General features: G+C 39.9%; 1 protein-coding gene across 2 annotated transcripts in view; it reads right to left on the bottom strand.

Annotated features, from left to right (window-relative positions):
* DGKI (diacylglycerol kinase iota) overlaps nucleotides 1-16,145 on the bottom strand; it is a gene marked incomplete at its 5' end in the record, with an annotated part of 400,686 nt that overhangs the window by 190,626 nt on the left and 193,915 nt on the right. For both annotated transcript variants that reach the window (XM_079786744.1, XM_079786745.1), the window contains 3 exons: nucleotides 2,190-2,288; nucleotides 2,805-2,879; nucleotides 13,644-13,760. In XM_079786744.1, coding sequence (XP_079642870.1) covers nucleotides 2,190-2,288; nucleotides 2,805-2,879; nucleotides 13,644-13,760 — 291 coding nt within the window. The remainder of the gene's footprint in view (nucleotides 1-2,189; nucleotides 2,289-2,804; nucleotides 2,880-13,643; nucleotides 13,761-16,145) is intronic.

Here is a 16,145-nt window from a genome sequence, read left to right as displayed (position 1 = left end):
GCCGGCCTGCAAACCACCACAGGCCCCTCGCCCAGGCCGCCCCACGCCCAAGGGAACCCCCACCCTGATCTGGGACACCCTTCAGGGCAAACCAGCTGGCCCCCACCCATGCACCAGGCCTCTATCCTATCTAATAAAAGAGTAATATGCAGATTGACCATCATGCCAACACACAAGATGGCTGCCCCCATGTGATCAAAGATCCTGCCCCCATGTGGACACAAGATGGACACCACAAGATGGCCAGCAGGGGAGGGCAGTTGGGAGGGACCAGGCCTGCAAGGGAGGGCAGTTGGGGGTGATCAAGCCTGCAGGGGAGGGCAGTCAGGGGTGACCAGGCCAGCAGAGGAGGGAAGTTGGGGGTGACCAGGCCTGCAGGGAAGGACAGTTGGAGGGGACCCAGACCTGCAGGGGAGAGCAGTTGGGGGGGACCAGGCCTGCAGGGGAGGGCAGTTAGGAGCAAACAGGCTGGCAGGGGAGCAGTTAGGCATCAATCAGGCTGGCAGGGGAGTGGTTAGGGGGTGATCAGGCTGGCAGGCAGAAGCAGTTAGGGGCAATCAGGAAGGCAGGCAGGCAAGCAGTTGGGAGCCAGCAGTCCTGGATTGTGAGAGGGATGTCCGACTGCCCGTTTAGGCCCAGATTGGAGAGGGTGCAGGTTGGGCTGAGGGTCCACCCCCACCCCCGTGCATGAATTTCATGCACCGGGCCTCTAGTTTCTAATAATATGCATGCTCCACTCACCATACTGTCCTCAAAACAAATCATTTTACCACGACATCCATTCTTCCACTAATATTGTTTATTATACAACTAGAGGCCCAGTGCATGAAAATTCATGCACTGGAGCAGGGGTCCCTCAGCCCAGCCTGCCCCCTCTCACAGTCTGGGAGCCCTCAGGGGTGGGAGGCAACCTGGCGATCAGGAATAGGCGATGCCCCATCACACCTCTGCTGCTGCCACTGCCAGCAGCGCAAGCCTCAGCCGGCCCTGGTTACCTGAGCCTCAGACGGCCCTGGGCAGTTGGGCAGCCACCATCTGAGGCTTGCCTGTGCCTTGGGCCGGCCCTGGGTGGCTGGGGGGCTGAGGGGACTGGGGGACTCCAGAGGAAGGTGCGTGGAGCAGCCCGCCCGGCCTTGCCATGCGCCTGCCGCCCTGGCAGGGTTGAGGGGACTGGGTGCCACCATCTTTGAGGGCGTGGCAGTCAATTAGCATATTCCCTCCTTATTGGCTATTGGTGCCGCCATCTTTGCAATGGCATGAGGGTCAATTAGCATATTCCCTCTTTATTAGATAGGATTATTAATCACTAGTGTATGCCATATACTAGAAATCATAGGTTCAAAGGTACAGCCCCTGCTATTTATTATTAAGCCTGTAGTTTTGACTCATAGACCTACAGAGAGCACTTATGTTGTAATTCACAGAGTGCCCAAGACTATAGGGGCATAATGCACAGCACAGTCAAGTCTGAGAAATGGATCAGAAAGGTGCTCTTGAGCCTTAGAGGATAAACAGGGATTTGCCACAGTAAAGAGAAGGAGCAGGGCATTGTTCCAGCTCTCTCCCCTCTGCCTAAGTATGTCCATCTTCTATTTCAGCTCCTTCCATGACACCATTTCCTTATCACTCCCAAGTCACTGCTTGCCTCTAAAATCCGTAGCACTTGTAGTCTGATCCACTCAATTTAGAACTCACATGTAATTAATGTTGTCGGAATTATTCTTCCCATTGCCCCTTTTAAGTCATTAACAGACAAGATGTCCTTAGGAAATTCACTTAAGCTTCCTTGAGCTCTTTTGTAATTAGCGAAATAGGAAGCAACATCAGATCATCTCTGAAGTCCCTGCCATTAATTATTTATACAGAGCAGGCTCCATCTTTACTGGAATCAAAGGCAGGGATCACCTGTGAGCGTCCGTACACCCTAGAAGAAAAGCTGATCATGATTTCACGAGTGCATTTTACACAATGACTGCCATCATGAAATACAGTGGGCATGTGGTGCTCAGGTGGCCAAAATCATGGAGTCAATGACATTAGCTTTGTTTTGTGCCCCAACCTTGTCCCTGAGAAAGTGGTTGTCTTCTAATGGTTGGGGCTCTAGGTGGTGTTCTTTTAACTGGTGTTGGGAATTGTGTTTTCGAGAAAGCATTGCAGCTTCCAAGTAAAACTCATCAACAATGACTCACCTGGTTGCCTCCACTCTTGGGGTTCACAAACACAAGCAAGGGTTTCATGAGAGGAGAAGAGATAGGTTTTATCACAAAAGGACGACCTTTGTTTTCCTGCTGAAGAAGAAAGCAGCACAACTAAGATGTACATCCATGACTTGACAGGCAGCCCCAAAGCACTTGGAGTGAGAAACCGCCAGCACCACCCTAACCCTTGCAAAACACACACACACACACACACACACACACACACACACACACACAAGGTACAACTTGTTTCATAGGGTTTACTCTTAATAGGACACTCTGTGTAAAGCTTAGAAGAAAGTATCTCAAGCTATAATTTGCTGAGAATTGAGCCATGCTTTTGGTTTTATTCTGTATAGCCTAAGCATTCTAGAAGTGTTTGCTCTTGTCTTCATCTTTATCATCTTTGGGATAATACTTCCATGAACAAGGGCAGATGCTCTATGAAGTGGCAGAGGTTATATTTTTTAAAATACTAAGAATTCAAGCATGGTTAGAGTACAGTGAAGGAGAAAAGAGTGGTGGGAGATATAACAAAACAACAAGCTTGGGCAGGCTATGGAAAGGAAGATGTATTTCATCAGACTATGATCCTGAAACACTTACTTCAGTCCCTCTTTTACTGGCTTTTCTTTTAAAGCTCGTTCTCTTCTTCTTACGATTGGAAGCCTTCAGCGAGTTCTGTGAGGAGAGAAGGGAAGACCTGAGCTCGGGGCAGACAGCCCCCGAGCTTTCCCATGCAGAACCATGTAGAAGGTGATGGCAGCACATGCTGTTGGATTGCATGCTTCTCATGCTTTGACACTTCCAAGCCACTGTGCATGGGTAAGCCACAGACAGAAATCAGTCGAGTGCTTCAGAGTGAGCAACTGACTCCCCACCACACGGAGAGGCAGGGAGTTAGAACCCTGGAGGCTCTCATGGACTCACATAACAACACATGTTATACCTGCCAACCCTCCCAGTAAAAATGGAAGAATCCCAAATTCTCTGAGGGGCTCCAGTCTCCCGCCCAACCAGGTCCGTCTCCCGCCCAACCAAGTTCAAGTTCAACTCCTGGTATGGAGATCACCTATGTGGAAATGTAAAAAAGGAGGCCATTTTTCATGTTTTTCTTTTTTCTTTTTCTTTTTCCTCTGTTTACTTTTTTCTGGGTAATGACTGTTTTAAGTAATGGTCATAACTTACTCATCTGTAATGGAACTTTATGATCCAACTATCCTATCAGCATTGATGGCTGGGTTTTAAAATGCAGAGATAAGACTCACCCTTGAGTTAGTTATAATAGTAGCATAGCAATCATTATTCTTTCTTTCTTTCTTTCTTTCTTTCTTTCTTTCTTTCTTTCTTTCTTTCTTTCTTTCTTTCTTTCTTTCTTTCTTTCTTTCTTTCTTTAAAAACCCATTAGTTTAAAAAGTATTCCCTCTCTTGGTAGCCTTGATTTTTATTTTCTTCTCACAAAAGTGCCTCCAACTTGTGAAATACAGTGACCCCAAATTTACTTTCCCTGTCTTTCCCATTCTAGGGGTTTTACGGACCACAACTTTATGATTACTTCAACTTTGTGATTACTCTTAATATTTGATACATATGCTTTTAAAAGAACTTCTCTTAGGGGACCAGTCACAGTTCATTGGTTGAAGATGAGCAAAACGAGATTTAATTAGTGGAGTCAATACTTAATTAGATTGCCATCTTAAAAAGGCAAGGCATTACTACCACACTGCAGATGTTTAACAGAGTGCTGAAAGCCTGAAATACAGAATTCTTAACTTAAAATTTTCTATAGTATAGACACATGCATTGCTTGAACAATTAAGAGTTTTCAAACAGCTTGAAGAAACTTAGATATCTATTCTTCTATAATTTAGGGTATTTTTTTTCCTTAAACATTCAAAATAAAATTCATTTAGAGTACATATATTAACACATCCAAATCGGCAAGATTGAAACTATTTAGCTTTTATTTTTCTTTCACTTGGACCTTGAGAAAAATAAGTTGATTTATGGCCTTTATCACCAAGGGTAAGGAAACTTTCTTGAAGCACCATTGTCTCAAGGTTTGTTCTCCCATCAGAATAAGAGTTTTCAGATTCTCTGGTTCTCAGCAGAAAAGAGAAATCCAGAGCCCGGGTTACTTCTCATCACTCGCTCTAGACTAGCTACCCCTGCAAAGAGATCTCCAAGTTTCTGAATTCCTCTTTAAATGGGTCTATTACCATATCTCTCTTTGGGGGAAACTTTTGCCTTATTAAAATATTTGCTATATTTTTTACTACTTTCAGTTCAATTAAAATGAAAGAAAAATAACTTGGAGCCTTTAAACATTTAATCAATCAAATGACCCAAGATGGAAACTATTGGTCTGGCCACGTCCGTGTCTATTTGATGTCAATTAGTGATGCTGAGTGGTTCTCCACCATCATTGCACAATGGCCTCACCGAAAGAGCTTTTACGAAATGGCCCCATCAAATATTCTCATTTAATTTATTTGGGGTGAAGCTCAGGCAAAGGTACTTTCTAAAAGCTCTCCAGGCAATTCTAATATGTAGCCAGGTTTGAAGTAGAAAGGGAGGAGCAAAGAGATGCATATACTGAGATAAAGCAGAAGATCTGTGGGATAAGGACCATAAGCTGTGCAATCCGTCAGACTGGGTGTTAATTCTGGATGTCACGAGATCAGTGCTACTAGATCTGAGACTTTGGCCAAGTCGTTCAAAGTTTCAAAGTAACAGTTTCTTAATTTCAAAATGAAGGTGATAATACCTACCTCAAGCAGAGTTGTGAAGTTTAAATCAGAAAAAGTATGTGAAGCAGTTAGCCTGGTATCCATCCCATGATAAGGACTTCCAAAAATGTTAGTTGCCTCGTTCACAGCTGTATATCCCAGCACCTAGCACAAATGCTTGGCACATAGTACGCACTCAAATCATTGTTGAAATAATGAGTCAGTATTATTCAAATTCACAACGCTTGCTGAGTCTTTCCTGATTTTAGAAAGGATCCTTAGGAAGTGAATGCCTGTCTGCTAACTTCTTTGTTGTCTTATTTCCTTTATTGTTGAGAGCAATGCAGGACACACACCAAGTGCTTGCAGGAACGCACTATGCTTCTTGGTTCTTAACAGGATTCAATAATCAAACTCTGAGAGAAATGTCTAATGGATCAGGCTAAGGTTGTTTCCTAAACTTGCCTGATCACAGAAATCAGAGCTCTTCAGGCGATTCTGACAACCAAACACGTTTGGGAAACAGAGTTAGAAAAACACATCAAAATAAGGCTTGATGTCTGAAAACAGAGCAGGCAAGGAACTCCATTCTAATAGGGAACACACACACAAAACAGCCTTTTTTAACACACGTAGCAAATACAAGTGCTTCTGAGCCTCACCGAGCCAAATGCACCTGAGGCCTTCTTCATCTCACAGAACAAGGGGCAAAGACCAAGCAGTGGTTGACTTACAGTACCTGGACGCCTCTATGAGAGCTCTGTGTAAGCTTACAGCCCTACGGATAGTCAAATAGCAAAAGATAAGCAGTATGGAATTTCACAGCACACCTCAAGATTCCCCGGGCTTCCTTTGGCGCCTGCGTAAATATGTGTCTCTGTCTCAATGTAGGACTTCTTTTAGAAGGCAGCATATAGGGAACTGATGGATATGAAGACAGATTTGGGTTGTGTGTTGGCCATGACAAGTCATCTAATCTGGCTAATCCATAACATCACTTATCCTGCTGGGTCAGCATTGTTCTGAGAGTTAAATAAGAATGTTTTTGAAGAATGTTAAAATTATACCCAGAAGTTATTGGGTAGAATTGTTAGTGATATATCCAAGAAACCTTTAAATACTTGTCCTGTGTTCTAAAACAAAGCATCCCTGTCATTGAGGGCAGCTAACCCTGTGATACAAAGATGAACTTGGCAAGTTCAACACTATCAAAACAAAGAACCGTTGTGCTCTCATTTGGACATTTGCATTCTCCTGATTCCAACAGATTCACCCCACTACATTCTGTGCCCACTCTTTTGTTAAAGTCCTAGTAAAAGATAAAGGCTTTTTGTTTTTATACCAGGTATCAGGAAGTCTTACCTTGCTGCAGTAATAATCATATCAACAAAATCTTTATCATAGTATGACTCCTTCCTGGACTGTTAAGAAATGCCTGTGGGTAAATCACTCAACTGTGAATGAAACTTAACTACCTTTTGCTATCCTTCAGGGATTTGTCCAGGTTATGGGATCTCAAAGAATCAGTTATAATAACAACCTAAAGAGAAATATCCCACTTCTTCATTCCAAATAAAGTCTTTCCCCATGATATACTAGACAAAACTCTGATGGATAATTGGAGGGAGAGTCATGGACTTTGTCTCTTAAAGAGCGTTCTCACTCTGCCCTGTTCCAGCTACACCCCTGGGACAGAGAGGCAGAAGAACAGGCAGAGAAGGACAGAGAACAGGCAGGCAAAAGAACAGAGAAAACACATTCCAAAGTTAAGGATAGGGTCTCAGCAGCTTCTCAGGTGTATTTGACTAAATCACAGCGAGTATTACCTAACCTTTAGAACTGACCCAAGAAAATGGCTTGAGAAATTTTGATGGATATTATTGCTCATTGCTATTACATGTGGTGAGTCTATAGCATTTTAAGGTTATCCAATTATAAGGAATAAGAAAGGATTCACACGAAGAAGGTCCATACAAGGATAGAAAAGAAGTTGATTGTGGCATTTTTATAAGTAGACCATTGGAAACAATATATATATTGATCAGCAGGGAGTTGGCTAAGTAAACTAATATATTAAACATGCATTAAATCTGTATGTACTAACGTGGGCTTTCCCCAAAAATTTGGTTTTGTTTTGTTTGGGTTTTTTTTTCCATTGGGAAAGGCAAGTTTTAAAGCATTGTGTGTAAAATGATGTCATTTATTAAAAGCACACACTTCTGGTGTTCCACAAAAAATTCATGTAACACAGGTCTTTCCTTCAGCTCCAAGCAGTTATACTAGGATCTGAACATCTTTAACTTATTTATCCAGTCAAAATATTATCCTCTACCATTTTTAGTACAGAGAAGAAACACAGACATCTGTAACATTAAATATAACTTTGACTGTAAATACACCAACAGATTCGAGCTTGATTCTTAAAATCTGATTTTCTTTTAATTCCTTAAAGTCATCTACCTTCTATTATATTTTAACTCCTAGGTCTCTCCAAATAATTTAGTAATGAAGCTCAGCACATCATCCAGGCAGCACTCATTCCCCTTACCATCAAGGTTTCACACAACTCCCAACCGCACAGCTGGTCGTGGAGTAATCATCCACTTGGAACCAGGGATCTCTCAACAGAGAAGGATAGTATGTGGTTTAATCCCACCTCTTTACAACCTACTTTCCCTGTCCATTATACACTTAAGTAGATTTTCTTGACTCCTCCTCTCTGGAGTTATTTGTTTAGATACAAGTGTCACAAATAAAACTAACTTTATATGATGATCCATCTTACAGTATGTTCTATCAACTTGCATGGTCTTTCCTTATCCCTCTTCCCAATAACATACCCGGCATCTTTCAAGACCAAGCACAATGACTTTTTTTTTAATGTAACCTACGCTGATCTCCACAACTGAAATTTCTTAACCCTGCTTCATGTTTCCACCTTGATTCTACATCTTCAGAAGCAATTAGCATTCTCTGCCTTAGATGTATAGGCCTCTCACTGGCAGGCTGCTGATTTAGGCAACCTGTCTTGTCCCTTCCTCTCACCATCCTATGAGTGTCTCTCCTAAAAGATGCACACTGATCAAGAAGGCAAACATTCACAGATATCAGAAGGCCACATTTTTATTTAAAATTTACATGTGGCAAAACTCCTCTTCCAGAATCTACATTCTGCCCAATGATTTAGATTGTTGGGTCTATTTTCAGATTAATATCTGATTCATCTTTGGACCTATATTCATCACTGCATATAGAAGCATCTTTGAATGTGGTTAATGAAGTAAATATTTCTTTAACACAATTAAGACTATCTTCTCCTTTATCATATTTTTAAGCAGTATCATAGAATGTAGACATATATATAGGTGTATATAATACATAAATTTTTAAAAAACAGGCTGCTGTCAGAGGGGAGGGGAAAAGGGGGGACTGGATTAAAGAAGGTGAAGGGATTAATCAAAAAACATATAGGCATAACCCATGAACAAAGACAGCAATGTGGTGATGGCCAGAGGGAAGAGAGAGACAGGGACTGGGTGGAGGTGGACAAAAGTGGGGGAGGGGCGGGAGGCGATGGGGACGGTAGACATCTGTAATAGTGTCAACAACAAAAATAAAGTTAAAAAATAAATTCTAAAAATTGGAAAAAATATTTGATCTATTGTTCTCCATCTACCTTCCAAATTCTCTCCCATCATTTCCCAATGTCTCCAATAAATTTTCTAATCTTACTGTTTCCATACCATTGTTAACAGGTTGCAACCCATGCCCCACACTCTACAATCTATGGTTTTGATGGCATCAATGATATGGTCCCAAACACAAGGACTTTTCTCAATACTTATTGTTGTTGTTTTTTAACATCAGTGACTACTCTGTATTTCTTCCCATTTCAAATAATGAAATTCTGTGCTATCATAGTTCTCTCCTTATTTTGTAGGACTTTCTGTCTCCTTCCACTATCTAGATGTAGATGCTTACTCAGTCTTCCTGGGTCCTTGTATTCAGTAAGTGACTAGAACTTGACTGTCTCCCCTGGGGCAGGCATCATGCTAAAGAACATGCAATCCCACTGCAGTGAAAAATACACCAGCTACAGTAGGAGTTCAAGGTGCACTTGGGAGCACAGTAGACGGCAGGCTATGGCCCCTGTTTGGTCTCTTTCTGCCCTCTCCATTAGACATATCATGTTCTTTCTATCCCCTTTCATTGCAATATATGGCTCAGGGATCAATAACTTCTGTCCTGACCCCTGTGTGAGTGTCCAAAGTTTTTATCTGTTGATGCACAGCTTTGCTTGATACCCTGTACTCCTACAAGTCAACAAGAAGGAAAACAAGAGCTAACATTTATTATTGAGTGTTTACAATGAGCCAGGTGCTATTCTATACACTTTATCTTTTTTGTTTTTTTTGTTTTTTAACTCATTAGTCCTCATGAAAACTCTATGCATTAGGTATTAGTATTAGTAACATTTTGCAGATGAGAAGTTTAAACAGAAAGGTTTAAGTTGTCTGAGATTATACAGGTTATTAAGTGGCAATAATTATACAGGTTATTAAGTGGCAGGGCAAGGTTATGAATCTAGGCAATCTGACTCATAAACTAGAGCTCTTTACCATTATTCTATTACTGCCCAAGCTCATCATCTATTAGCTTTTACATAGAATTTAGTTAATTGATTAAAGTACTAAATTTAATCAATTAATTAAAGAGGAGGAACCACCCTAATTTTTAAAGATATCAGATTCAGCAAGGGTTGCTATAGAGTAAAACGGTGAATGGCATAGCACATCATGCTATGAACTTGATTTTCAGAATCAGAATTCCTGGGATCAAATGCCACTTCAAACTATTTAATATCTATATGGACCCAGGAAATTTGACTTCTCTATTCCTCACTTCCTCAGCTGTAAAGTAGGAATAACAAGATACCAGCCTCATAGGGTACTGTGACGATAGAATGAGATAGTGAATGTACGGTAAAGTACTCAAATGTTTCCTAACATATAAATGTTAGCTCTCCTAATTCTTATGATAATATCCTGAATCATAGAAGACAATAAAAAGGTATGTAATAAAAAAATTGGATTATAGCATCCAGATAGTGAACTGTCTGAGAAATAGCCATTTCTCTAAGGAGCTCTGGTTATCTCCCATTAAAAGTAACCAGAGCTCCTTAGAGAAAATGGCTCATCTCAGGTATGAACAGGAAATGCACAAGATGATCCTAGCACATGATGTCATTCCTGAAACCAAGGAAGCTAGCGAAAACTTCATGGCTCATAAAATATGGAGACAGGAGTCACCTGGAAGAGGTCCTAATTGGTCAAATATGGAACAATATGAATATAAGAATAATAATGATGCCAATGAGTTAAAACACATCATGTGCTATATATATAAGTTCATAATTCAAAATTATACTCTGCAAGACAACCATCACCACTCTTGGCCACGTAAGAAAAGTTGCTAACTTGCTAACTTATTATTTCTTCTGAAAATTTACAAATAAAGGCAAATACTCAAGCATTTGTCATGTTCTTGCTGGTAATAAGGGAATGGTCTCTTTATAGGAAAATCATAGCCAAAATAATGAAGAGTAAAAATTGGGAGGTCACCCTTTGGCAACCCTAATGAAATGATAACATAGCTAATAATGCTTATTAGATTTAAAAAAATGGGTGAAAGGCTGATGGACAACTTTATGACAGATGAATTAGGATGACAGTTCCTGAACTTTCTGGTCAACCTTCACATCACTAAAAGTAAGCAACATGACAGAAATACATATCATCACCCCTGAATTAAACCTGAATCTAATTAAGTTTAAGTATTATTTTACAAGAAAGAGGGGCCTTAAGGGAAATCATTTTAAAACAATATAAGGATATAATAAACCAAAATAAAAATCTGAGAAATTCCACAGATACAGTGATCCAATTTATTCAATAAACCTCATGAAAAATAAAAGAGGGGATTGTTACAGATTAAAAGAGACTTAAAGTATGTTACCAAAAAAGCAGCTGTGACCATTGGATCTTGATTTTAAAACAATAAAGTAACGGTGAAAAAAAATTTTCGAGGCCTGGCCTGTGTTCTCAGTGGTTAGAGTGTAACACAAACCCACCCACCCCACCCTCGCACCAAAGGGCCACAAGTCCAATTCCTGGTCAAGGGCATAAACCTGGGTTGTGGGTTTGCTCCCAGCCCTCAGCCAGGGTGCATGCAAGAGGCAACCATTCAATAGGTGTCTCACATCAATGATGTTTCTCTCTCTCTCTTTCTCTATCTATCTCCCCCACCACCTTCCACTTTCTCTGAAAAGCAATGAAAAAAACATTCTCATGTGAGGATTAACAAACAAACAAACTATATATATTGGAGACAATCAGAAACTATTTTAAGGAATTATTAATTTTGTGGGTGACATAAAATGTGGTTGTCTTTCTAAAATGTTATATTTTAGAGAAGCAAAATGAAGTGTTTACAGACTAAATGATATCCTAAGACTTGCTTTAAGATACCCCAGCAAAAGAAAAAAGGGGGGAAACTTCCATTTTCAGGAAGACAGAGTAGATGGCGTGGGACCAGGAGAGAAATGGATGTGGTTATGAAAAGGTAGCATGAGGGATACTTGTGGCAGCTGTTCTGTATCTCAATTAAATCAATATTAACAACTGGTTGTGATATACTGTATTGTGATACTACAAGAAATCACAATGGGAGGGGATTTGTAAAGGGTACATGGAATCTCTCTGTAATATTTGTTATGACTGCCTGTGAATCTCAAAATAGAAAAAAATAATTAAGGAAAAGAAATTATGGTGTGGTACAGGAATATATGAAACAATAATGGTAGAAAAGTTCATGCTACAGAAGAATTCATTATAATCTTCTCTCTCTCTCTTCCCTTGCTTAAAATTTTCCATAACAAAAATATTTTTAAAGTTTAGTAAAGGAAACTTACAATTTCCCTGCAAAGTGGTATTATCTTCTGATTTTCCTAACTTGTCTATCTCCAGTCTTCCAAAATCTGATGCCAACAGGTTATCCTACACATTCTTGCTAGTTGTTTCCTTCTAAAATATAATTTTTCCTCTATTACTCTGTTGCTTAAAAGGATAAATTAACATGTATAAAAAATGCCCTGCCAGCTAGGCCTTAGCAAACACATACTCCTATCCTACATACATCCTGCATAAATCTTCCACTGTAGTCAAGCTAGTCTTATAATCCCATGAATATAATTTTGGGCCCATACCCTTACTCATGCCTATCTCCTGCCTGTTATGTCCTCTCTGCTCCATTGATCTAGACCCCACCTATCTTTAAAAGGCAGAATAAAAGCCACCTCCTCTATGAAGTTCTCCGTGATCTTTTCTTAAGATAACTACATGGTTATTCAGAGCAAAGATCATGTATTACATCACAATGCCCAGTGGCCTTCCTGATACCATTGAGGTTTTTGATGTTGATTTACTGAATATTTAATATAAAGCTCTTGGAGAAATTTAGTAAATATTAGGGGAAAAACTAAAGTAAAAATATTAAAGAGATCTTAAAATAACACTAAATTGGAAATCAGTACACTTGAATTTCAGACAGTACAAAGTTTTGTATATCACCTTGGGCAACTCATTTAACATCTCTTGGCCTTTGGATCTAAAATGTAAAATGAAACGACTAGAGGCCCCATATTTTAATGTGTAGATACCATAGTTGCCTCTGGAAAAGATTTCCCAAGGGCTACCATCATGGATTATGACTTGGAAAGATTATTCCCGAATGTTACTCATCAGCAGAGACTAAACTTCATGTAAAACACACAAAGCAAAACAGTGTCCCTGATCCAACGGTTTTTAAATAAAAAACTGAGTCAATGAGAATAAATTACATGCTAAGTTTGGAGCCCACATGAAAAAGGATCGCCACATCATTTAAAGATATTATATTCAGTAAGACTTCCTAATATTCCTGCACCCTAGGGAGGTACAACCTTCTCCCTGTAGCATTGAAAGTCATCCCAGAACTTGGAGCTACTGTCTAAGATGTATAGTACAAACGTACAAAATTTTCTATCAAAGATTATGACCTTAGGAAAAACCACCAAGGTTTCTCAGAATTGAAGCAGAGACCCTCTTGGAAGAAGGTACAATGAGGACTGAATGCAATGTGAGATTATGTATTAAGAAGCTAGGTTCTACTTTGCCTTAAGAGCGGAGTGTTGCTCTCTAAGCAGATCCTGTGTATTTAGGAAGGTCATGCCCCATAGTCTGCTGTTCAGGTGGGCAGTGGTGGTGATCTCAACCAAACAAGGAAGCCTGCACAGTGTGCCCTCACATTCACTCCCTAGGGGTGCCCAGGCTGGAAGAGAAGAGAGGTGCACAAGATTCAGCTATATCCACCACTAGTACTTAAGCAACTCAGGAGAGCACCCAAAGAGAATATCATTTCATGATATTACACGAACAGGAAGGAAACGCTCCTGCTGTGGAGTCTGATTTCTTTAGAAGAGGAGGCTGGATCCATGAGAGAGCCCAACACAGTAAGGTGATGGGCTAATGGGATGAACTAGGGAAGCTGAGCATGGGACCAAGGGGATGAATGAGCAGAGATCGTAGAAATCCAAAGACTAGTCAGAGGGAGAAAAGCAAGAAGCAACAGTTATTGTTTCTCTGCACTGGCCCAGCAGCATCAGGGTCCCTGCAGTTACCTGAGGTTTCTTCACCTTAATGATCCAGGTGGGCGGGACAATAACAGCAGCATGAGCCCCCAGGGAGCAGGGTTCCTCAATTTGATGCAGCATAAAGCAGGTCACCTTATTGTGAAACTAAAGAGAAAACAGGCCAATAAATAATTCTGTGCAAAAGGCAAGGCTGCAATGAGAAGAAGTAAGTACATGTGTACATGCTCATGCATGCACATGCAAACACACACACACACACATATCACACATATCACATGCTTCTTATCAACCAGCCCCAGGCACTCAGAGACCATATTTAGAATTCATTTCCTTTTATAAAATGCTAACAACAACAAAATCAATCTTATAGGACAGGTCAGCTAAAACTTTATAACCTTGTTTTTGTTTTTAGTACCTCACTTTTATTTTATTTTCTAAATTTTTATTGAATTTATTGGAGTGACACTGATTAACAAAATAATATAAGTTTCAGGTGCACAATACTGTAATATATCATCTGTATATTGTATTATATGTTCACCACCCAAAGTCAAGTCTCCTCCCATCACCATCTATCTCCCCTTGTCCTCTCTTACCTCCTCCACTCCCCTTTCCTCTGGTAATCACCATACAATTGTCTGTGTCTATGAGTTTTGTTGAATAGGATATTTACCTAAAGATGTTAGTCTTGGTGGTGTGGATGAAAAAATGGCCACATACTAAACCTGACAAGCTTAGGGGAAGCCGCTCTACAAAGTCAGAGACTGAAGGTAACCACACAGGAAGGCCTGAACATAAAAATTCCTAACTAAAAGCAAGTCATGGTGAGTAGACACGTCCTAGGCCTCAGCTTCCTTGACAAAGGTTAGTTTTTACTTAAGTGAGCCTGTCTATTGTCCTTTCACATCTAAGATAACATACCTTTGAAATGTCAGAGTAATCTCTTTTCCAGACCCCTCAGGGCACACCCACCACAACAAAGGCCACAGAAACCCTCACTGTTTCTTGTTTCCTACATACCATCTCTATGTGCAATAAATGTTAATTATTAACTATCCTGTACCCACCAATATAAAAGAATTGTGTATTTCTCTACTTTGCCTTTTTTATACAATCTCAGAGATTTCTCAGTTTTGCTTTCCCCTGCCCCCTTAATCTACCACCCATTTCATATACCCCTCCTGTCTCCTCCTTTGATTCTAATGTATAAAATAAGCTGTAAAACTGCTATTCTCTGGAGAATTTTCTCTATCTGTTGAGATTTTGTTTCTCAGCAATTGTCATCAGTTTGTCTCAAACAAAACTCATATAAAAGTTCTCTACAGGTTCGAATGTTTCTTCTATCGACTGAGGGTTCTATTAATCCTAACTTGGCCATAACTTTGTTTCATTGGACTTGCATGGTCAAAGACTTGGTAAATTTGGGATAATGTTGAAAAGGAAATGAAGATGAGCAGAAAGGCAGTGCCTAACATCTGACTCTCTTTTTTCTACCAATGGATGTAAATCCTTCTCAGGTGGTCTTCCACTATAAGGGATCCAGGAAAGAAGCAAGATGTCTCTTCTAGAGAGCTGTTAGTCCAAGAGGCAACAACATGAACAAAGAGATTGCTTCTGCTGGGTTTGTGAGGGCTGCTAAAAAACATAATGGTCCCATTACACTTGGCAAGTCTAGAGTGCTTTTTGTTTCTGAAAGGAAGGAAATAAATGTAGACTAATGATCATAACAATGCTTTAGAGGCTTAAATCTATCCCCAAATAGATTGAGTGACCTTAGGCCAATTACATTTTCAATCATCTTTTGTATGGCTGTAAAGGGATAATGATGTGTGGTGACATCTGTTTTCTAATAAACGTAAATCACATTATAAGCCTTAAAGTTTTAATCATAGTGATTTTTTAAAAAATTGACATGCTTTCTACTTGGATTCTATTTAATGTGACCACATAATTTATCATCTTCACTGGAACAATTTTAAGAGTGAAAGGGAGTACTGTTAATAATTATGTTGGAACAAAAGATGTACATTAGGACTGTCTCAAGAAAGCTGGAAAACATGGCCACCCCAATTATACCCCATCAGGCAGGTTTTGTCTTCATTTCTGCGTATCTTCATGATCTGATGTGATCCAGAGACTAACTACTAAATCAGTTAATTAAGTATGGAATACAGCTTCATAATTCCCCAACCACCAGTTATTTGTGATCTAAAACAATTTGATATACCAGAGAAATGTTATTTGAATATCTTTTTAAAAAGGAGATTTCCTCATGGGAGGTTGATAGTGGGGAATGTGTGACGGTGTAAGGAGAGGAAATGTATGGAAAAATCTCCTTACTTTCACCTCAGTTTTGCTGTGAACCTAAAACCATTCAGTTTAATAAAGTTTATTTGTTTAGAAAAAAATTTTATATACTTAAATAATTTTGTTAGAAGATTCACTAGTGCAGTGGTCGGCAAACTCATTAGTCAACAGAGCCAAATATCAACAGTACAACGATTGAAATTTCTTTTGAGAGCCAAATTT

Source organism: Cnephaeus nilssonii, assembly GCF_951640355.1.
Source record: "Cnephaeus nilssonii genome assembly, chromosome: 12".
NCBI lineage: Eukaryota > Metazoa > Chordata > Mammalia > Chiroptera > Vespertilionidae > Cnephaeus > Cnephaeus nilssonii.
This window is presented reverse-complemented; position numbering and strand designations above follow the sequence as displayed.